A 25,189-nucleotide genomic window follows, 5' to 3' on the forward strand; every position below is an offset into this window, starting at 1 on the left:
TTTTTCTCTAAGTAAATGTATTCACTGAATTGCCTTATATTCACTGTTGAAAATCATGAGACCTAGATGTTTATTTATTTATTTTGTGGATGTTGCCCAGCCTCTACTCTACTCTTCACGCTGCAAGTAACGGAACTTGAAGCCAGATTTGAAAGCAGCAATAAATCAAGCTAGATATGAGATCCATTGTTTTAATTGCAAGTAAGCCCTGACCCTAGTGAATTGAGGCTTAGGTAATGGGGTACAAATAGCTAATGTGTAAACAAACAAAACAACTCTAATTCTTATTAGTATCCCTTCTTTGTTGATAATTTCCTCTGCCAACTTTTTCAAAGTGATTACAAGTTTTTTTTAAATAGAGTTGTTATAATCTCAAACAAAATATAAACGGCACTTACTTACAATATAAACAGATTGTAGCTATAATTAAAGTTTGGGAGTAACAGAATGATTTTTGCAATGATGTTATAAGCAGAACAAGGATTTCATGTTGAACTGGCTCCATCACCACTGGATAAATCATACAGATTTTTCTAACCTAATGTCATCTAGATATATTGGGACTTCAACACCCATGTTTTCCAACAAAAATGGACAATGGTGTCCCAAAACATCTGAAAAAAGACTCAGTTGGCGAAGGCTATAAATACAGTTATTGCCCAAAATCAATTATGTTGAGAAGGGTCTAATTAATTATTGTATTGGCATATCAGAATGCAGAATAAATGCTGATTGCTATAGATAATCCAGTACAACTATGACACATGGAAGAAAGCTGTTATTTAATAAAAATAAATTTATAGGATTACTCCTTGTTTTATTAAGTAGATAAACAGTGGGTGGCATATTATATCTCCCAGCCTCTCTCAGTGTCTGTTATGTAGCTAGGACTCCTGGGAATTAAGATTTAACAACTGCTAGGAGACTATACATTGTGGATTCAAAGAACTTTAGATACAGAACTATTTAGATTCTATACACATCATTGCATGAGGAAAGAATGAAAGCAAAAGATTTTATAATAACAATAGGGACATTTAAAAAAAGAGTTTTTTGTAATTTTTAATGTTTTAGGAACTCTGTGATCTGCCCAGGGAGTTTTGGTTTTTTATCAGGTTAGAAATATAATAAATGGATCTCTATTTGAGAAATTAAGAATGGCAAATAATAAAGACAGAACGGATCCATCCCATGTAATTAAACATTGCCCTGATTTCCTTAACAAATTTCATTAATTAATTAATTTGTTGCCCATCGCATTTCAAACAACTCTTCACTTAATTAAATCTAGATCAGGTTTTTTTCTGAATAATATATCTGGTTTTATTTTATTTCCTATATTATCCTCAGTTTGCTTAATAAACATTGTTTAATTGGTTAATTTTCAGCCTCCAGAGAAAAAACAACTGAAGCTGGTCACTTTCACTTTCTTAATGGTATGGAAGTAGGAAATGAGAGAGAAAGAAAGTAGCCAGTTAGAAATTGAACTGTGAATGGAGAAGAGCTAAAAGAAAGGATAGTTCTGAAATTGCTCTGAATACTGCATTCATATCTGTTAACCCATTTACGCTGCAGACCTATTCAATAAGGAAAAAAGTAATAACTAAACTATCTACCATTGGAATGAAATAGAGTAAGAATTTGTTGGTTGGAAGTATTTAGATTTATTGTATTCTCAAAGCGAAGAGTTTACTAGAGGCCTCAGGTACTTTAGAAAGTGACCTGAATGCTGATGCAGAAAGCAAATAAATAAATAAAAAATACTGGGAGAGGCAGGACATAGAAGCAGAGGAGAGAAAGCCATTTTTTATAGGAAGGAAACACAATAAATAAGCAGAACGTGAATATTGTAGAGCAACATACTTCTTCCAACGAATATCCCACTAAAAGAGAGAGATAAACCTTTGCCAATTTGGAAAGCCCTAATCCTTCCACATACTCCACTGTCCATGCCTTCTTGGCTAGTGAGGCGGGTCTATGACAATTCGCCATGGCCAACTCACCACGGCCTATTTGCCGCAACCCACTTGCCGTGGCCAACTCACTGCAGAACAACACACCAGGGCCAACTTTCCGCAGGGCAACTTGCTGCAAGACAAGAGGTACACTAATATCAAAGAAATGGTGGAATAGAATCATTAAAGAAAGGATGCAAGAGGAGGGACAGAATGAAATGTGAATGGCAAAAATTAAGATATTTTTTATTTATTTTAAACTATTAAATAGAATTGTTAAATTGTCCCACAAGTTGTTCCATGGTGAGTTAGCTGTCGCGAGTTGTCCAGCAGCACATTGGCCATGGCGAGTTGGCTATGGCAAGTTGTCCAATTCTGAGTGGACAGTAGAAAGCTGACTGTACAATCAGAAGAGAGACACAGAGGTGGTGCCCACAAAGAACCATTTTCCCTTGATATGTTACTTCTTAATTGCACAAACTTATTATATCAGAGAATGGTAAAGTCAGGAACCTCAGCCCAGAACATCTATTCTAAGCTCTCAGAATCTACCAACTCATTCAGCTACTTATGTTAATTACGTCTTAAATTGCAGCTAAACTAAACAACTGCAGTTAGTTGGATGTGCAACCTGAAGATGCTTATTTCAGGGCCTGATATTGAAGTCCATACATTTTGGATGGCATTTAACAAATAACTTTGTGAATGCCTTAGAATTCTAGTCACTTAAAAAAAAATCAATGGTTCTGCAAGTGTAACCGAATTACAGAAAATTTGCTACGTCTCTTAACACTGAAAATAGCTTGAGGGTTTGCTTCAGGTTCTGCTAACATCCAAACTGAAGATGTTAAGATATTTTGTTTGGACCATGCAATTTATATAGAACAAAGCCGCATTCAGCTTGGAGCAATTAAATTTTCTTGATGTCACATATCACAACCTTTAGATTCCAACTTAAATTCCAAAGTATCAATAGCTTCAAATAAATAACCTTTTGCCCTCAATTAAGCATCTTTATCTTTAAGCCATTATAACATAACATATTTGCTGGTTATACTGCTATGTATTTTCAAATGTTAAGCCATTCACTTCAGTCTTTTTCTAATAGAAAATGGGCAGTCAGGATTTCTTCTTAAGGTCCTTGATTAAATTTAATTTTTTCATATCAAAATCCCTGTTTCATAGTTTTTAAAACATTATCAATAATATACAGCTACAGTGTGACATTTATATAATCTCCATGAAAGCAATTTTGCTCATTCAGGCAAATCAGGCAAAAAGGAGCATTGACTTTACTAGTCTTTTCCCCATTGCAGCTCACCACATGTATTCCTCTATGAGAATTATAATTTTTTCCGTCTGTTGTTGTCCAATAACTTAAATTCACAGGATGATGCTTCTGAGGTTAACAAATTTTAGATTTACAAAGGAGAGAACTGATATAGTCACAAATAGCAAGTAATACTAGATGGGCTAATAGTATTAGATGGGCTAATTTATAACATGTGCTAGCCAAACAAAGAGAAGAGAAATGAAGTTTTGATCAATTTTTTAAATTATTCATGTAAACTAAGTTAAATTACCACTGAGTCAGGCTTAACTCTTGCAATTAAAAATGTCCATGTAGTTTTTTTAAAAACAATATTTTATTATTTTTTTATAGTCACAAATCCTTTATATTTTATAAGCAACATGTTGTCTGGATTCTATTATTTAGCTTCCTACTACTTGTTAAACTCCTTTCTCTCTACCTCGTTTTTCTAGCTATTGATAAAATGTGTCCCATGTTCTAAAGCAGGGGTGTCAAACTGCCGGCCCGTGGGCCGGTTTCATCATACCGGAGCCGCGCCCACCCCATTGCTGGCAATGGCGAAAAAGCTCCAATACGTCATGCAACGTCACGTGACGTTGCAAGTTTGACATGCTTGTTCTAAAGTATTCTGAATTTTCTTTCTCTTTCATTTTCAATGTAAGTTTGTCCATTTCAGCATAGTCTAAAATTTTCTTCATTATCTCTTCCTCCGCTTGTAATTCTTCATCTTTCCAATGTTGAGCAGTTAGTACATGTAAGATTAAATATACACATTCTTTCTCATAATTTCCTACAACTATACCTAAAAAAATAATTCCGGCTTAAAATCTACATGTTTTTTTATCATTTTCTCTAACTATATATGTATTTTTTACCAAAATCTTTTGGCTTTAGGGCATGTCCTCCCAAAATGATAGTATGTGCCTGGTTTTTGTCTACATTTCCAACAATTACTAGACATATTTTTAAACATTTTTGCTAACCTCACAGGTGTACCATCTATAAAACATTTTATATAGGTTTTCTTTGTAAGCCACCGCCTTTGTTATTTTAGAGTTTCTTTCCTAAAGCTTTGCCAGTTTTCTAACTCTATGTTATGCCCAAAGTTTTTTGCCCATGTTATCACTGTTTCTTTTACTTGTTCCTCTTCTATCTTTAAACTTAACATATACTTATAGTTTCTTAATCAATTTTTCATCTGATGCCAATGGTATCTGGTCAAATTCTGTCTGTTCTTTATAAAATCCAGATGCTTTAGCATCTTTTTCATATCTTGTTTGAATTTGCAAGTGTGGCTACCATGATAAATCAATGTCCTGTTCTTCCAGTTCTTGTCTAGATTTTAATTTCCCTTCAATATTCAAAGTATCTTTACAAGTCACAATTTTCTCATAATTAATTAGGTTTGGGTGAACAAACGCTTCCATTGTTGAAAGCCATCCAGGTATTTTCATATAAATTTTCACTTTTACCTTTTCCCATTCTAGAAGAAGTGTTTTTCTTATATAGTGGTTTTGAAAGTATCTATGTATTTTATTCTTCCCATACCATAGGAAGGCATGCCATCCAAGTTGTAGGTCATGCCCTATTAGGTATAATCTTTTATGTCTAAGGGTTATCCATTCTTTTAACTATATTAATACAGATGGTTGATAGTATAAAGCTCAATCTTTCATCATCATCATCATCAATTGGAAGGGATCTTGGAGGTCATCTAGTCCAACCCCCTGTGCAGGCAGGAAACCCTATACCATTTCGGACAAATGGCTGTCCAGTCTCTTCTTAAAAACTTCCAGTGTTGGAGCATTCACTGCTTCTGGAGGCAGGTTGTTCCACTGATTAATTGTTCTAACTGTCAGGAATTTTCTTCTTAGTTCTAGGTTGCTTTTCTCCTTGATTAGTTTCCATCCATTGCTTGTTGTTTCTTTTTGCGGGGAGTTAAATCTGTTTATATTCATTGAAACAATCCCATTTTCCTTCTCCATCTCCTTCAGTTATATGTAGGTTTTATTCTCCTAGTTGTTCTTGTCTGTCTCTGTTCTCTTGCTTTTACCCCTTCTTCTATGTTTGTGTTTTCTGTTTCTTCTTCTTCCCTTGGTTGGCTGCTCCTTTTATTGCTATCTCTTCCTGTTTTTTTGCTTCTCTCTCTGCATGAAATTCTGGACTTTCCCCTTCCAAAAAAGCCTGTATCTCTCATAGAATTCCATTGCCTTGAATACAGAGTCCAATCTATATCTTTTCATGTCCCAATTAATTAAAATCCCTTCTGAAATCAGCCATCTGAAATTCACTTTTTTTTCAATTAATTTTCTGGTCAGGAATTGGTATTCTGTTCGTGAATCTCTTATCTTCTTGGGTATCTGCTTCAACATACAATTTCCTTTTCTTTATAATGCAGAGGATCATCTCTCACTCTTCTCAATATCTCATCTTTTATAGATCTTTTGACAAATCTAAAATGTACTTCTGTAGGGACTTTATTTCTCCTCGCATAGCTTGAATTGACTTGAAATATCTGATCTATCTCTCCTTCCATTTCCTGTTTCCTGATTTCCAGTGCTTCAGCCAATAGCTCTATCAAGTCCACGAGATCCTCTTCCTTATCCTCCATTATATTTTGAAAACTTAAAAAATAAGATGCCTTTTCCATTTCCAAAACTGCCATTGAATCTTCAAATTTTCTATCTGCCTGCATCAGCCTCTGATTTTCATCTTTTATTTCTTCCATCTTCTGATCAATCTCTACTGACTTGTCTTCTATTTTCTGAATTCTTTGTTCATTCTTTGTAACCATCTGTCAGAAGCTTTCTACTTGAGAGTTTGTTATGAATTTCTGGATTCATTTTATTAAAATTGTCTTTTGTCTCCTCATGATTTTTCCTTGTATCTTCTTTGTGAGAGGAGATGGCCTCTTGGATTGCTTGTAATGCTACTTGCATCGCCTTCTGAAAGTTGTTAGATTTTTCTTGAAGAAAAATGTCCTTGTAGTTTTTGTGCCACTGTCTTCTGAGATGGTTCTCTCCCCCATCTTTCTGGTACAGTCTAGTCTAAAGCCTTGGCATTCCATGAGAATTTCTAACCCCAAACTAATATGACAATAATATACAAATGGTTGTAATAAATTCATAAATAAAGACATAATGGGATAGCACACTATAAACAACTACTGTATGTATTCTCTATTTTTTTTCTGAACAGTACATTCTGGTGATTGCATTTCAGTGGAAGCATGTGAATTATTTCAAGGTCCTAATGAAATATTAGGAGCACTGTGGTGGCCAGTGCTTATAAGCCAGCAGCCCAGATTCAACACCCCAGCACCATGTGATAGGGTGAGCTTCTGGCCTGGCCTCATTCCTGCCAACCCAGCAGTTTGAAAACAAGTTGATAAATAGGTATCACTTCAGTGGGAAGATAACAGCATGATGTCATGTGGGCCACATGACTGCAAAAATGTCTTCATACGGTACTGCTCAATGGCTTTGAAACAGATATGAGCACTGCCTCTGATAGCCAACAACATCTAGAGGAGTAAAATCCACAGAGACTCCTTTATCTTTTTTTTCCTAATGAAATGTAACTATGTTGTATGTAGGGAAATCTGAAATATAGGTCCTTTCCCTGATGGAAATTGCCTACTCATAGGGATTGTTTTATGAGAAGGGCTGGGAGCAAAGAAAAGGATTACCCTAGAAAAGAAATTAAACTTCCCATATAAAAAATATGAAAAGCAAAAGCCTTTTATGTATACTTATTTGACTTTTGACAGATGTTGTCACAACAAGAAATCTTTCAAAACAGGTTGTTTGGTATTCTGTGCTAACAGACCAGTTCTGACTTAATTTATGTGGGAGGCTTTGATTTAAAACTGTAACTTAACAGTTGAATCCATCACCACAACCACCACTTCCTTCCCCTCATTTCCTCCTCTTTCTCCTTTAATTTCTTTTATACTCTGCTTTTAGAAAAGCCAGATATGAATGTGAAAACAGATGTACTATCTGAGGTACCACAATTTTCTGTGAACCCTAATAGTCTTCAGTTAGAAGAATCCTAAACATATTACCAAATTGTTAATGTAACACAAGAGTAAGATATTAAATACATGACTTAATAAAATCAGATTTAGTTTTTGTGCAGTCATATCACTATATACACCATGGCTTCCAGCATTCTATTCAAATATCTCATTTGTGCATGTCTATTAAAGGTAAATAATTTAGGTGAGATTCTATGAGAAGCGATTATAGATTGAATTATCTCCTGCAGAGGCCATAAACCTTCACAAAGGATTTTGCTGGCTCAGTGGATGTTAACATTCAGCCTACATATTCATGGGCTCTGTATGTAATTGTTGAATTCTAAAAAACATCAGGAGCCTGATGTTTTTTTAGAATTCGACAATTACATACCTATAATTCACAGAAATTCATATTACTTCACAGACTGAAACCAAATAGGCACAAAGAGAAGGGAAATGAGTCACATGTACTGACCATAGAGATATATAAAGAGAAAGGAAACAGAACTGAAAAATAGAGTGACAGGTTAAAAAAAAGAAACAGTTAATTGATATGTTAATTTTGAAAGATAGTATTAAGTACAGCAGATAATTTAAATATTAATATTTTTATCAGATTTCATAATTAATTTATAAAATAAATTTAAAAACTAATGCAAAATATTATTTCTCCTATAAGTTTACATTTAGATGTTAATTTATAAATCATACATCCAAGAACATTTTTCTATCTCCCCCATGTCACACACACACATTTCAGAAATCTGTACACCTGGCCAATATAAGCATCATTTTATATATTTTTTTCCAGTTGCTCATTTCAATAAGCAGCATTTTAGATAATCATAAACATTATTTCTGAACAAAAATATACAGAAAGCCTGTACTATTATCAGTTATGTCAATTGTGTATCACTTTAACATTAAATTAAAATTTTATGAAAACTTACCCAAAATAGAATGTAATACTGAATAGATAAATCCAAACTGAATAATATTACATATTTGATCTATTTTTCATCCTTACTTGCAACCCATGTCTAAACAAAATCCAACTGAAAATAGCATTAGTTGGAATAAATTTATCCTGTTTGATCTGCTGAGACTTAATAATGCTATTCTACCCTTCATTGAAGAAAACCTGGATATGTCTATGTCATGATGAATATATGCACTTGATAGTTTTCAGGATATATAACAGGCTACATATCTTAGTCCTATAAAATAAAGTATCTTGAAATAGAAAATCTATCTAAATTATTCAGGTTCTTGAAATGTCTGTACAGATATTACACTTTGGAAACTACAAATATATTTAAGATATTAAACTTCAGTGATGACACTTCAGCTTTAGTGATGAAAAAAGATAGATAATTCAAATCTGTTTAATAATACAACCAAAGATAGATCAGGCTTAGTTTTCCAGCTTATTTTTCATAGGTTTTTACTATACCATATGCAACTCTATTGTACATGATTATGCATACACTCACAATGACATTTGTGAGGGAATATCAAGAAATAAAAACCAAAATAACAAAAAATTAACCCTGAATTTTGCTTGAAAAACTTTTTGGGGCAAAAGGTTTCATATGTATTTCTGTTACTGCAGTACTATAATACAAAAGTCATTTTTTCCTTTTGTTCTATAAATCATACAATACGTCCTCTTTATTTCTGTCCTTATTTGGCAACCATTCTCAGATATGTATATACTTTTTTTCTCTGACTTGAATTATAGTAAGTTCTATCTCCATTTATTATGAAGATTTGCATTTAATTTCTATCATAAATTTGCATGTAAATATAAATACATTAATCACTTTTTCCATGCTGCTTTCTTTAAAGGTTAACTGGAAAGAAGAGAGTCTCAAATAATGACAGAAATTATTTTACAGGAAGATATGTCAGAGTATATTTACTTTTTAAATTTATTTCCTGCTTTTTTTCTAGAAGCTATAGGAGGCTGACTGAATTTATATCTCACTCCAGTCAGGAACAGACTCTTGGCGGCCCATAATATGAAAAAAAGTGCAAGTAATCCTCGACTTATAACAGTTCATTTGATGATGGTTCAAAGTTGACTTATGACCTAACTTACAAAAGTCACATCACTCCCATGGTCACATGACTGCAATCTAGGCACTTGGCAAGCAGCTTACATTTACAATGGTTGCAATGTCTTGCAATTTTGATTTGCAATCTTCTCAGCTGGCTTCCAACTAGCAAAGTCAATTGGGGAATCAAATTTGCTTAATGACTGTGGTAAAAAATGGTTGTAAAATCAGGTATGGTCATGTAATTGTGGTTGTAAGCTGAGGACTACATGTAACAAAAATCAAGAAATCCCCTCCACAGTTTAAAATAGTATCTGGAATCAACCTCTAAATGTCCTCTGGAGAAGGTCCATATTTAGGACTTCTGGAAGGCAACTGACATGGGCCCAATATAAATCCTACAGGACACTATTCCAGAGAGCCAACCAATTACAAAACAACTGTGCTTCCAGCTTTTACCTCTATGATCTCCTGAAATTGGAGGACAACAACCTGCTCGTACAATCAGGTAGTTCTAATTCAGTGGAAAAATGTAGTCCTGCGGGTTATTTATTTATAAGATCCTCTTCATACCCCACCCCCAATAACCCACCAAAACTATTCCTGCAACATCCATCTTGGATGAGCTGAGAGGTAACGAGTCACTTGAAATCATGTAGTGAGCTTTTATGGTTGAAAGTAGATACTGCATATCTATCTTCCTCTATCCCTGACTTTCTAGTCTGAATTTAAAAACTAGCTAGTTCTCAGGTCAAAAACCAGTCAATCTGGCATCTGTCTAGACATAAAATAGGCATTCCATATTATATATTACCTACAACTTTTAAATAAAGATGCTAAGATTTGAATCTGGACCTATGAGTATGCAGGAACACACTCCACATCCAGTTATGGTTTCTTTCCTACATTTAATTTCATATGGCAGGTAAGATTATAAAGTTCTAGATCTAGTATTTGATCTATTGAGGCTATTTTCTCACAAAACCTTAAGTAATTGAAGATTGAAATGGTATTTGAGATAGCTATTTCACTATGTTCACAATCATACTAAACCAGAGTATGGTTTTAATCAGAGTCTTGTAGATAAATAAATAATGGCTTTTTCTGAGTTTCTTTACTATCTTTTTGTTGTTCTTATATTGTACATATGTGGATTACTTAGAGACATGGATGAAGATCAAAGCAGATTAAGGATGAAAAAATAACTTTTCCAGGGCAATGTATCCTGAAGCCAATTCCTTTTCATCATAATGAAGTGGAAACACATTCCATCATAAAACTGTGTTTACATATAAACAATCATCTGAACAACTAGCATGTTGCTGCATGCACTGTTTTGTGCTCTAAATTTCTCATGTGACCAATTATGCAAAGGAGGAAGGAAATAGCTTTTGTTGTGCCTAAATTCAAGATTATGACTTCCTGTATTCAAACAGATCAACAAATGAAGATCAGTTTTGAATTAGATATGGAGTGTAATAAATCATAGTTCTGGACATGGACTTAACATAAATCTAAGCAAAGAGTAAAATAGGAGCATGGATTGCATGCAATAGTATGTTGCACATCTACAATACAGTTTACTAAGTCAAAATTTCTAATTTACTACTTAGAAAGTTTAAAATTTCTTGCCAGTATAAGGATTTAATTGGGATGAAATAAACTTGACACTTTTAAAAATATTCTTCAACACTGCATTGTTAGAATAGGGGACAACTTTCTTCACATCCTGTGGCAGAAAGGCAAGAAGATCTTTTTAACTCTCAATGTTTTAAGTTCATTTATTCAAGATGAAGTATAACAAAATACTTACTGGATCTTTTTTGACCAGATCTCTATCAGGCACCACTGCAATGAGGTGGGCAAGTGTAAACACAGAGTTAAGAACATATGAACAAAAGAGATTCTTATGCAGTGTTATCCTTTGACAGCTGAGGCTCCTAAAAAACATGCACCACAAATACAATATAAATTAGAAATTTAATATATTATTAAAGCTGATTCTGAGGTTGCATTAATAACAAGAACATGTTTAGCAATTCTTCCTTAAATATGCAATCTGACACAGGCAGTCAGAAAAAAAATATGGCTGGCAATGAAGCCATGGGAAAAAAATTCCCTCCCTCTTACACCTGCTTACATGCTCCATGCTTTTTCAATCATAGTTAGAGGACTTCTCAAGTACATGGTCATGGCAGAAAAATTCACAGAATTATTTTGATAATAAGATATATATATATATTTAATGTATTTAATATATTTTATTTAATAAATAAATGCAAATATCCTGCATAGACATATTCTTTGGAGCATTATATTAAAATTACAAAATACTTTAGGAATGTGTTATCAGCTGAGTAAGAAATTTTGATCTGGAATTTTTCTGATGTTAGGGATATTTAATTTCATTCCTTGCATGGTTTTGATTTCTTCTTGGTTCCCACAACTATAAGAGATTCTTCCTGCTTTATTACAGTCAACTGAATCAAGAAAATTACTGTGCCATTTTTCCCCCTAAATTATTCACAAATAAATATTTAGCTAACTCACTAACCCCACTGAATAACTTTGAAACAGTCAATAGTAGTCTGAATAGTAAAATAACTTTCCCCTTTACTGGATAAAGGTTATATGACTATATATTGATTTTCATATGCCACTAAGTTGTTCATACACCTAACATGGCTAGTTCTTTCTAGATTTCTTTATAATTAGATTAAATAATTGGGGCTCACCCAAAACTTGGAAACTATTCTTGCTTCCTAATAATAGAATAAAAAAATAGCAATCATCAGCTCTTCCCAAAATGTTATGTGAGGCCCTAATTTAATATTTGCCATATTTGATATGTCAAGTCATTCTTTGTATTCTATTTTGGCACACACAACTCTTTAGTTACAGTGGAATACTTAGAGTCTGCTTAATGTCTTAAACAAGCGTATACAACTCCAAGAAGACATGGTATTTCTATTATAGAGAATTGACACATATAGCACATAGATAAAATCACTTGTAAGCCAATGTGGCCAGTAAGCAAACAACTGGACTATATGAATCAAAGAAATACTTCTATAACTCTTGCACACGCTACAATAAGAAACAATAAACAGTGGAAGGATGTACTCACTTGAAATGGAAGAAAATTCCCAAGGAAATCAACAGGGAAACCATAGACAGTACATGTCCTACTATAGTCATGTAATAAACTATGAAAACCATCTGAAATTTAAAAAAAAACTAAATAAAAAATGAAGAACAATGAGACATTTTAAAAATTATTGTGAAATATAAATAGTAGTAACAATGACCCCAGAACTTTGGCATATGTTGGCATATCTTTTACTTTATTTTAGATACATGGAACTACCTCTCAAAATGATTTAAATTGTATCCACGTTTACAAAGTACATGCTATAACTAGTATTATTTTAATGTATATGTATGTATGTATGTATGTATGTATGTATGTATGTGTGTATATATATGTGTATATGTATGCATAAGTATATACACATGCGTATATAATTAATGTCCCTGTTCATTTGATTATCATAGGTTGTCTTGGTCACATGGTTTGTTCTATTTGATTTCTTGATTTTATAATCTCTGTTCCTGCTGCTGCTATGAGCAACCCAAATATAGTCTACCTGTTGAAAACCATATCAAAGTAACTTGTGTTCTGCTGTACATTATTTCTCCTTTACTTTTTTCTGCATTTAGGGTTAATTATGGCAAGATTTTCCCTCATGTACTATCCTCTTAATAGGTATTATAACAAGCTTCTGTAATTGGCCATATAAAAGTCAACTCCATAAAGATTTACATAAAACCTTGAGAATTATTTCTTATAACGAAAGGTCATAGAGCGTCCTCAGCATTTTACAGAGGATCTTATATTAGACTTTCCCCAGAATACTATGTAATAAGTAAGATATGGTCTAAATGTCTTAGATTTAGATTACTTTGTAATAAGTAAGACATTCAGTCTCAATGCCACAGGGTTAGGCACAATATTTAAAAAATGGAAATTCAAATCTAGAACACCTTAAAAAAAAGAAGGAATATAAAGAAAGATGTAAAATATACCCATCATTTTTATAACATATATAAACTTTATGCATGAAAATTTCATTGATCATTTACTTATCTCATACGGATTATAGAAGGCTTTCAGAAACTCCTTTCTAATTATAATGAAAGTCAGTCATAATTCTGATTGTACCCATCAGCCATGTAAAGGGAATGTGCTCAAAAATTTACACTAGTCCTTAAAATCTCATACGGATTATAATGCCACCATTTTTGTCTTCATTAAAGTCAAGTCAATACATCTAACTTTAGTGATGAGCAGTGAAATTTGACATTTTATCAGTTTTTGAGTGGGGAGGAATACAGGTGAAAAGTCTATTCATTTTTCTCTACTCAAATGGCAAAACTGCTTTCCTTGATATTAGTGACAATAACGGTGGAAAGAATAAGATGAAAAGATCGCCTTTGGAATCTACAGCTCATAGTATGTGGACTCATTCAGTTTTAAACAATAATCAGCTAGGATACAGAACTATAGGCCTTGGTATTACATTAGGAGTTTTTATATAAAACCTGTGAATTGGACATTGATTTCCTGTGGCATCACTGAACATGGCTGAAATAGACAAAAGGCATTGCATCTATCTATATTGCATCACTGATTAATATATATATATTAAATTTAAACAACTTACCTTACGCTTTTCATTTGTAAAAGAATTGCACCGGGTGTAGTTGGACCAGGTTCGGTTGGTTTCAGGATGCCGAAACCATGTTCCTGTCTTATCACAATATTTTGTTGTTATTTCTGTGAATTAACAATTCAGTGGATGAAATTCATTTAAGAAACTTGTGTCTGTATATTAAAGCCTATTACATTTCGTACATTAATGAACAGTGGCTGGAATGAAAGAAAAATCATTTATAATAACACTGAGACAAATTGTGATAATTTGCCATTTCATTTTGTAAAAATAGCAAATCATTAAAAAGAAAGTATCATTAACTACTTCCTGTAACATGTTTTGCTCACTGTAAGTGACAGAATCACTATAACCAAAATATATGAGGTAAATTGTTTGTAGCTTAGTTGTATTTAATGCATTAGAATGGATAGAATTTTTTACACCTTAATTTTTATTTTCTCTTAGCTGAATATTATTTTCTTACTTTAGCGGAGCCATACATCTTCAGTTAAGGATGGTCCCATAGACAGGTAAATTTTAAGAATTTCAGGAAGAATATTCTGCCTTAAATATGAACTGACCAAATAATTGTTTTATTTCTTTAACAATTCAAAATACCATCTGATTCTTGGCCTGAGTAGCTGCCCCACCATTTCTCACAATTACAAATGTTTGATTGATGAAGTAATTCCTCCATTGCTATATTTTTATATCCTTGTAACCACTTACTACAAGGTACTTAGTTTTATTAGATATTGCTTATAGCTTTATGCACCATAGCCCTTTAAGGTAGACCAGACAAAGAAACCAATGTCATTTAGAACTGGAATTACTGCTCAATTACTATATTGTACAAAAAGTCTGAATATGCTTCCTCATCCCTTACTTATCTTTGTGTGACTTAGGGACCTCTGAGACATTTACTCAGATGAGTTTTTTAGAATTAACTCAAGCCGCACTTCTCTTATGTCTGAATTGTTAGCAGATCTTCCTTCTGTCCTTGAAGGCCATTCCCTATTTTCTTTCCAACTCCATACTTACACACTAGCCAGGTTTTTACAACAACAAAGTTTTCTTCTACTATCTTAAATTCTAGTTTGATTAATTATATTCATAATAGCTAATATATTTGCTGAACATGATGAAATTTTATTGCCTCACAAATGGCTGCCTGTATAACAAGTACATGGCAGTCAATGGCTGTCCGTATAACAAGTCAGACTGCCACTGAAAGATGTTTGTAATGGACTATTGTTAGAGGCCAAACTTCCAAATACATGGATAGAAGCAAATATTACTTTGATACCAAAAGAAGATTCAGACTTGACATATATTAAGAATTATAGACCAATTTCATTACTCAATGTGGATTACAAAATTTTTACTTCAATAATGGCAGAGATTAAAAAATACTTAGTTGAATTTATACATCCAGATCAAAATGGCTTTTTACCGAACAGACAAATTAAAAACAATTTAAGGGTGATAATGGATGTATTAGGATACTGTGAATTACATCCAGGAAACAACTAGCATTAGTGTTTATAGACGCCCAAAAGGCGTTTGATAATGTTTCCTGGCAATTTATGATTCAGCAATTGCAAATAATAGATTTTGGAAAGAATTTTATAAATATGATAAAAATAATATATACTGTAGCAACCAGACAGCAAAAGTGATAGTGAATGGAGATTATACTGACAGCTTTGAGATAAAAAAAGGTACGAGACAAGGGTGTCCACTATCTCCATTATTATTTATCTTTACTTTGGAAGTGTTAAAGAGAAGGATAAGACAGGACACAGAAATTAAAGGATTGAAAATAAAAGATGAAACATATAAGTTACAAGCATTTGCTGATGATTTAATGTTTATTTTGGAAGAACCTTTAGAAATGATTCCTAAACTATGGGGAAAGATAGAAGAGTATGGAGAAATGGCAGGACTAAAAATAAATAAAGAAAAAACTAAAGTAATACTTAAGAATCTCACAGATAAACAAAAAAGGCAAATACTAGAGAAAACAGAGGTACAAATAGTGAAAAAAGTTAAATATTTAGGTATTCATCTTTCGGCTAAGTGTTCATCAATAAAAGAAGACAATTATACAAAATTATTGAAGCAAATAAAGCTAGACTTCGAAAGATGGAAAAGTCTGCAGCTGTCAATATTAGGAAGAATTGCTACAGTAAAAATGAATGTGTTGCCAAAGATTTTATTTGTATTTCAAACGATTCCGATAAAACTTGAGAGAAAATTCCTTCAAGATTTAAATTCATTAATTTTGAACTTTATTTGGCAGAGGAAGAAAGCTAGAATTAAGATGAAAACATTACAAGATGCTAAGGAAAATGGAGGTTTTGGGTTGCTAGAATGGACATTGTATTACCAAGCATCTGTGTTAACATGGGTGAAAGAGTGGATAACACTTAGAAATAAAAGGTTGTTGTATTTAGAGGGACATGATTTACAATTGGGGTGGCACGCTTTCTTATGGTATGGAAAAAACAGAGTCCATAAGTACTATCAAAATCATTTTATAAGAAATGTCTTGTCAACAGTATGGGAAAAAATTAAAGCTAAAATATATCTAAAAATTCCAGGATGGTTATCAACGATGGAGACATTTATACATCCGAACTTGGTATACTTTGAAAAAATATGGATATATAAAAATATTCTAAATATTGATGGGAAATTAAAATCTAAACAAGAACTGGAAAATCAGGAAACTAAGCTGCCTGGTGGGCACATTTACAGATACAAAGTAGATATGAAAAAGATGTAAAAATGTATGGATTTTATAAGGATCAAACTGTGTTTGATAAGATTTTGTTAACCTCAGATGAGAAATTAATTAAGAAAATGTATAACTTTTTTAAATTTTTGATATGGAAAGTGAACAAGTGAAAGAAACAATGATAAGATGGGCAAAAAACTTTGGCTATAATATAGAATTAGAAAAATGGCAAATGTTGTGGGAGAGACACTACAAACTAACAATGTCAACTTCATATAAAGAAAATCTGTATAAAATGTTTTATAGATGGCACCTGCCACCAGCAAGATCAGCAAAAATGTTTAAAAGTATGTCAGATAGATGTTGGAAATGTAAACACAATATAGGCACGTACTATCACATTTGGTGGATATGTGGTAAGGCTAAGGCCTATTGGAGAAAGATACATATGTGGTTAGAAAAAATATTGGGTGAACAAGTTGATTTTAAACCTGAACTTTTTTTACTAGATATTATGTGTTGAGTCCTTCGCGAAATGGCAAGACATGAGAAGCAGTTGTAGTTCTCAGGAAATTTCTTTATTCATGTGTTCAGCTTACAGTTAGAAGACGCCGACAACGCCCAAAACTCCTGGCCTCTTATATAGGCCATCCCTGGGTAAATCTGCAACTTTTGACGCGCCAGCACTTGCGCATGCGCACAAGTACTGGCGACAGCCTGTCTGGTCCCGGGCAGCTTGCACCTGCCGGAACCGCTTGCAATGCCCCGAGCCTGCTTGCACAGGCTCAGGACATAACACCCCTTCCCCCCGGGCTAAAACTATTCCTTATGCCATAATAACACATAACTCATTTCTGTAGAGTAGTGCCATGCTCCCCAATACCAGGTATTCCTGGTCTTCCATCAGCCTCAATGCTCTATTTTTCTACTAGCTTTGTTTGGCCAAGAGGGTTACAAAATCGTCCAAATACTTAGGAGATTTCCTTGCTCTCTGTGACCTCCTGAGTTCAGGGTGCTTGCCAAGTACCCTCTGATTGAGGGGTGATGCGTGCCTGTCCCCCTTGTTTTGCCTTGGTGATTCCCAAAGACTGTGCTCCAATGCCTGGCCTGCTTGCTTGCCCACCGGGCTTGTCAGGCCAGGGCTTCTTTCACTATGTGACCTCGTTGTCCCGCCTAGCTGTAGGCTCTCTGGCCCTTCTAAGTGACTGTCACTGTTGGGCGTTTCTGTAGAACCTCCTAGGTCTGTCCAAGACCTGTCAGGAGGCTGTCTGTCCCCTGAATCCCGTTCTGTGCCCGGGCTTGTGTGGGTTTCAGTACTGTCCCAAAACTCAGTTGTCCCCTGAGTGGAGTCAGAGGTGTTGCAGTCGGGATTTGGTTCCTCGACCACCTCCCTGTGTGTTTGCCCCCTTCTAGGGACAGGAGTAGTGTCGGGCCAACTTGAAGGAGTGTGTGCCAGCTCTCTTGCGGGAAATGGTTTATTGGGATGCTCCCAGGTATTCTCCCTGACTGGAGTACTGAGTGATGCGGGTGAGTAGTGATTATGCCCCCGGGGTAACTCCCTGGCTGGAGTAGGCGTTGATGCCTGGTATCTAGTTGGGCTCCTTGAATTCCTGTTTGGAGCACTCGTGGAATCTTGAGATGGGCTGATTGTGGCTTCCCCATTAATAATGGGCATCATTCCATGCCCCTCCCTTTGCCCAAAGGGCTCCCCCTCCCCCCCTGGAAAAGACCCAGGAGTCTCATCGGGAAGGTCCCGTCTAGGGCGAAGTTGGTCAATGTGCCGACGCAGGACACGACCATTGTCCAGGGATACCTTGTAGGATAGAGGACCTGTGACCCTGGATATAGATGCGGGGACCCATGTATGACCAGGCCCGTAATTACGAGTCCAAACCGGGGCACCCACAAGTAGTTGCCTAGGTGCCCTGGGGTGTGAGACAGAAGGAGGCAGTCTGTCCGGATGCAACCGGTCAAGCTTGGTAGTCAGTTTGCGCCCCCAACGAAGTTCAGCTGGGCTTCTCCCTGTAGAAGTGGACGGTGTGGTGCGATAAGAAAGGAGGAAGTCAGCCAACCTGTGATGCCAGTCTCCATAGGTGAGTTTCTTCAAGGCGTCCTTGGTGATGCGCACCATGCGTTCAGCCATACCGTTGGTGGATGGGTGGAAAGGTGCAGAGGTGGCACGACGAATCATGTTAGCCTGTAAGAAAGCTTGGAATTCGGAGGAAGTGAATTGAGGGCCGTTGTCAGACACAATGATGTCTGGGAGCCCGTGTGCAGCAAAAATCTCCCTCAGTACCTGAATAGTCTTTGCAGCAGTGGTGGATGAGACAGGTACAACCTCAAGCCATTTTGAATGGCTGTCAACGAGGACCAAGAAGAATTGACCCTGAAAGGGCCCAACGTAGTCAATGTGCACCCTAGACCATGGAGATTGTGTTTCCTCCCATCTATGCACAGGAGCTTGGGGCATTTCAGGGCGCGAGCGTTGGCATGCATGCACCTTAGCTTCGATGTCTTTGTCTAGGCCAGGCCACCACAAGTGGCTGCGCGCAAGAGCCTTCATTCGTACAATGCCAGGATGACCCTCGTGGAGGGAACCTAAGACCCTAGTCCTCATTGAGGTGGGAATGACAACTCTGCTTCCCCAAAGCAGTCAACCCTGAGAGGTGACAACTCGTTCCTTTTTGACCAGAAACTCTGAAACTCAGGACTAGGACAGTGCTCAGGCCATCCAGACAAAACCCAAGAAAGGACACGTGAAAGTGTGTGATCTGTGCCCGATTCAGCGGCTACATCCCTGGCATTCAGGGGAGACTCGGGCAAGGCTTGGATAGAGAGAATATTGATAGCTGGCGCAGGGTCAGCTTCTATTACCGGCAGGGGTAATTTACTGAGGCCATCGGCATGGCCCATTTCCTTCCCAGGCTTGTGAAGCAGGGAAAAATCATATGCAGATAAAAAGATAGACCACCTGAGCATTCTGGGGGAGATGATTTGGGGGGTTTGTTTACGTGTGGTAAACAGTCCCAGCAAAGGCTTATGGTCAGTAAAGACCGTGAAATGCCTACCATATAAAAAATCATGGAATTTTTTAATTCCAGCAACAACAGCTAAAGCCTCCCTGTCTATTTGAGCATAGTTGCGCTCAGCTGAAGACAATGTCCTGGAGTAATATGCAACAGGAACCTGAGTTCCATCAGACCTGAGGTGGCTCAGTACAGCTCCTACCCCATAAGGGAAATTATCACAAGCGACGCACACAGGAAGGGACTCATTGAAGTGTGCAAGTACACTGTTAGAAGTGAGCAAGGACTTGACCTCATTGAAACTTGCCTCATGTGTTTGTGACCACTGCCACACTGCCTGTTTATCTAATAGCCTGTGAAGAGGCTCAGCTACACTAGCCTTATGTGGAAGAAAGGAATTGTAGAAATTCAGAAGGCCCAGGAAAGCCTGTAGTTCGGCCTTAGACTTTGGCCTGGGGGCTTGCATAATGGCTTTTAGTTTGGATTCAGCAGGGTGAATCCCAGCAGCATCAATTTTGAACCCCAGAAACTCTGTGGACAGCACCCCAATTTTACATTTGTCCTTCTTGAGTTTGAGTCCCGTTTTCCTGAACCTTAACAGGACAGCCCTTAGCCTTTCAGCTAGAATGTGTGTGGAGTCTCCTGCAATTAAGACATCATCAAAATAGGGGCAAACCCCTGGTATACCCCGTAGTGTGTTTTCCATTACGCTTTGGAAAATCCCAGGAGCGACATTTACTCCAAATTGAAGTCTCTTTACCTTGAAAGCCCCTCTGTGGGTCACAATAGTCTGAGCTATAGCAGCGTCATCATCAACAGGCCGCTGTTGATATGCTTGAGCTAGGTCAAGCTTTGCAAAAACACGCCCCCCCTTGAGGGAGGCCAGAATATGACTGACCACAGGGACAGGATAGGCATGTTGCTGCAATGCCTTATTCAGAGTGCATTTGTAATCAGCACAGATGCGAATGTCCCCATTTGCCTTGAGAGGCGTGACAATGGGGGTCTCCCAGGGACTGGAGTCAACAGGTTCCAGAATTCCTTGTTGGATCAGTTTATCCAACTCAGTGTCAATTTTACTCTTTAAAGCAAAAGGGACCCTTCTTGCTTTAATTCTAATGGGAGTGACAGTGGGGTCTAGCTTTAAGGACACAGGAGGTCCTTTGAATGTGCCCAGCTGGGGGCTGAAAACATCTGCAAATTCTTTGCAGACTTCCTGTAGGTCGAGTGTTTGTAGGCTGTTGAGCCCTGTGACGTGTATTCCCAAGGCCTCAAACCAATCGAGTCCTATGAGACTCGTTCGTTCACCCCCTACTACTAATATGTCTAGTGGACCTTCAAAATCCTTATACTGTACGCTAAGGGTGGCCTCCCCCTTAACACACACTGTGGAGTTTTGAAAGTCTGTTAACACAATGTCAGAAGGCCTCAGCTTGGCTTGAGTTCCACTACTGGAACAAATCTTCCTAAACGTTTGCATGGAAATGATTGAAAGGGCAGACCCCGTATCCAGTTCCATAGCTAATGGAACCCCTTGTAGCTTCACCTTAAGTGACAGCTTTTTCTTAATTGGCTTGTGTGTGCCTGTCCTATAGATGCTTCTTCGCGAAGCGCAAAACCCCACCCTATTCTGGCTGGGGACCCTGGTACCTTTCAGGCGCAATTCTTCCTGAGGTTGTACCTTCAGATGGCCCAGGCACACAGCTGCAATGTGTCCTTGTTTTCCGCACGCCCTGCAGATAGCGGAGCAGAACTTGCAGTCGGTTCTCCTGTGGCGACCTCCACAGCCGATGCACTTGGGGAGAGCTGAAGAGCTTCCTTTTTGTTTCCCTTCCTTTGTGGGGTGAAGATGGTTGACTTGCTCGTCCAGATCCTCCTCAGAGTTTCTTTGGACTTCTTCCTGGTGCACGGATGCAGCATCTGGACTGTTCCTGATCAGCCGCATATTCTTGACGGCGCCGCCCGCTGCTTCCTCTGCGGTGACCTCTCTCAAGGCATCTTGGAAAGACAAGTCCTCCTTAGCAAAAAGTCTCTGTTGTAACTCACGATGCCTTAGCCCGCATACGAATCTGTCCCTCAGTCGTTCTTCGAGGTCCTTGAACTCGCAATGTTTGGCGGCTTTCCTTAATGTGGCGATGTACTCCTTGGCCGATTCTCCGGGTCGTTGATCCCTCTGCTCGAAGGTGTGGCGCCACGCGATGACGGACATCTTAGGCTGGAAGTGCTCCTTCAGTAGCTTGTTTAGATCTGCGTAGCTGACAGAGTCTAAAGGAACAGGTGCTGCAAGGTTCTCAGCGATTTCGAATGCGTCTTGACCGCAAATGCACAGCAGGGTGGCAGCCTTCAAACTTTCTTCCCTCACTTGGTTCACTTTGAGGTAGTTTTCCACCCTGGCTGCGTAGGATTCCCACCTCTCTGGATGTGAGATGTCGAATTCCGAAAGCCTTCCAATCTTTGCCATTTTTGTATCAGGAAGGGTCTATCAGCCAGCCTACCCCCGAATGCACGCTGGATTGGCGGGTAGCTGCCGAGTCAACGCCGTTCCTGCCGCTCAGGACTCACTCGGTTAAGCTTACACCTTTTTGTTGATGTAAGGCAATCCCACCTTCGTCGCCAGTGTTGAGTCCTTCACGAAATGGCAAGACAAGAGAAGCAGTTGTAGTTCTCAGGAAACTTCTTTATTCATGTGTTCAGCTTATAGTTAGAAGACGCCGACAACGCCCAAAACTCCTGGCCTCTTATATAGGCCATCCCCGGGTAAATCTGCAACTTTTGACGCGCCAGCACTTGCGCATGCGCACAAGTACTGGCGACAGCCTGTCTGGTCCCGGGCAGCTTGCACCTGCCGGAACCGCTTGCAATGCCCCGAGCCTGCTTGCACAGGCTCAGGACATAACGTTATGCCTGAAAAGACTAATAAGCAGAAATTATATTTAATCTTACACATCACCACAGCAGTGAGAATAATTTTTGCACAATACTGGAAGAATGAAGGATTGCCATCAGGAAAATATTGGAATGTGCAGAGATGGACAGATTAACTATGTGGTTGAAAGATAAAGAAGATACAGACTATTATCAAATTTGGGACTTATTTTATTGTTGGCTAGAGGAAAGAATGAAGGATTAGGAATTGAACATGTATTAGCATAGCAAACTCCAGACAACTCGTTGATTGGAAAAATTAACATATGTTTATGAAAAAAACCCAATAAAATCTCTATAAAAAAAGACTGATTACTATTGACAGAAAATTCCATAAGCAGTTTTTCCCAAGAAGAAAAACTTCAACTACAACAAATTAGCCACTATTTTTGGCATTCCATATCTGCTTGAGGCAGCTAATTCATTTCCTTAATTTTAGCACCAGACTACTTTTGCAAGCTAATATATTTATTCTTAGAGTAAAAAGAAAAGGAGACTAAAATTCTTCTGAGGAATCTGAAATGCTTTCAAGAAATTGGTGATCACTGCTGTCATATACTTGCTGCTGTGAATATAAGTTCTATTATCAGGTTCCTTTATTGATTTACTGAAACTGTATTCTATTTTTCATTTTAATACACCAATAAATAGCTTTGCAGTTTTGTTTTAAAAATGTAATCATAATCCGACTTCCGGTGGATTAGCTCGGGCAATGGCGGCTACTTTGTAGCTGTCCTCCTGAGAAAGTGTTAGAACCGCAGAGAACAGCAGGCATCAGCTGTTCCGCGGCTCAAAACCTCCCTCCCGGGCAAAGGGAGGGAGGGGAGTATCACCTGAATAGAGGTAGAGCCTCTGAGACCCCCAAGGAAGTTTTCTTTTGGGGGTGAAAAGAGTGCTCCCACGGAGTTCAGGTTGTCTCCGCCTCTCAGCTGTCTTTGTCCCTTGGGGACAAAGCAAGACGCCGCTCCCACCTCTGCGCTTAAAGAAACCTGGTGAGTTATTTTAAAAGCGGACAGAGCTGGATAAAGGATTTTATTTTTGATCTTATTTGGACTTTAAGTTTAAAGATTGATTTTTATTTCCCTTTTTTCTTTTTTCTTTTATCGAGAGGGAAAGTAAAATGGCGATTGGAAAGTTGTTTTTTTTTTTTTGAAGGGAGCGGAACGGAATGGAATAGATTGTTTTTAAAGGTTTTTTTGAGTTGGATTTGTGTTTCAGGAAGATTACTTTCCTTCTTTGCCAAATTCTTTTTTGTTATTTTTTTAAGGGTTTTTTTTGTATTTTTTTATTTTTTTTTAAGAAGGAGGAAAGAAGAAACAAAACTTTTCCTTTTGAAAATGGCTTCAAGACGGCAAGCAACATCTACAGTACCTAAGGTGGCTTCTTCTCCTGCGATTCTACCAGCACAACAACCAAAAGCTACACCACCTCCTTCCCCTCCTCTGCCATCAGTAACGGTAAAAGACATGCAAGATATAATGGGAAATGCTATATCTCAAATTAGAGGGGAAGTGAAAGAGCTTTTAGTAGACAGATTGTAAGGTGGGTTTGCTTAGAGAGGATGAGAATTTGTTAAAACAAATAAAAGATCAAAGATGAACCCATATCAAAAGAATTTATGGGGTGTTAGTGGAACTGGATTCAGAAGCAGAACTAGTTAAAAATTGTATGGTTAAATGGGCACAAAACTTTAATGAATTGGTTCCATTAGATACTTGGGAGATTATTTGGGTGAGGAATGTTAAATTTACACAAGCCCAAAACTTATGGGAAAACTTTTATAAAATGTTTTACAGATGGCACCTTGATCCAAAAAAAATGTCTCGTATGTATTCAAACTTGCAGCCTAAATGTTGGAGATGTGGTTGTTTGGATGCTACTTATTATCATATTTGGTGGTTATGCAAAAATATAAAAGCTTTTTGGATTAAGATATGGTGGAATATTCAAAGAATTTTTAAAAGAAGGATAAAATTTACTCCACAATTGTTTTTGTTGGGTATTGTTTCCGACTGTGACAGTAAAGAAACTATATTAATGTTAAATCTAATTATAGCGGCTAGGTTATTAGTAGGGCAATGTTGGAAGAAGGAATCTTTGCCTACTTTGCAAGAACGGTTTCTTAAAGTTTCCTATTTAGCGGAAATGGCAAAGATTTCGGCTTTTTTGAAAGATCAATCGCAAGAGAAGTACCTTTTGGTATGGAAAAGATGGATAAATTTTATACAATACAAGTATGATATAAAAATATTATTTAGCTTTTGAATAATTTATATTTAAAGTTTAAGATCTTTTTTCTTCTTGTTGTTGTTTCTTTTCTTTTTCTGTTTTTTAAGTATTGGTGTTAAAGTATTTTATGATTTGTTTAATTATTGTAACCAAATTTGTATATGGTTTATTTGTGTTTAAAATTTTCTCCTTTAAATTTTAATTAAGCC

General features: G+C 36.8%; 1 protein-coding gene across 15 annotated transcripts in view; it reads right to left on the bottom strand.

Moving 5' to 3' along the window:
- Positions 1–25,189, bottom strand: part of LOC120299329 (calcitonin gene-related peptide type 1 receptor-like) — a 198,694-nt gene that overhangs the window by 60,684 nt on the left and 112,821 nt on the right. For all 15 annotated transcript variants that reach the window (XR_005554389.1, XM_039324041.1, XM_039324045.1 and 12 more), the window contains 3 exons: positions 14,070–14,182; positions 12,473–12,564; positions 11,159–11,285 (listed from right to left, as the gene is read on the bottom strand). Coding sequence is in view for 14 of the 15 variants with exons in the window: in XM_039324041.1 (XP_039179975.1) it covers positions 11,159–11,285; positions 12,473–12,564; positions 14,070–14,182 (332 nt within the window). In the remaining variant the exon portion in view is untranslated. The remainder of the gene's footprint in view (positions 1–11,158; positions 11,286–12,472; positions 12,565–14,069; positions 14,183–25,189) is intronic.

This window comes from Crotalus tigris, unplaced genomic scaffold (assembly GCF_016545835.1).
Source record: "Crotalus tigris isolate CLP2741 ecotype Arizona unplaced genomic scaffold, ASM1654583v1 scf7180000024292.1016931, whole genome shotgun sequence".
Lineage (NCBI taxonomy): Eukaryota > Metazoa > Chordata > Lepidosauria > Squamata > Viperidae > Crotalus > Crotalus tigris.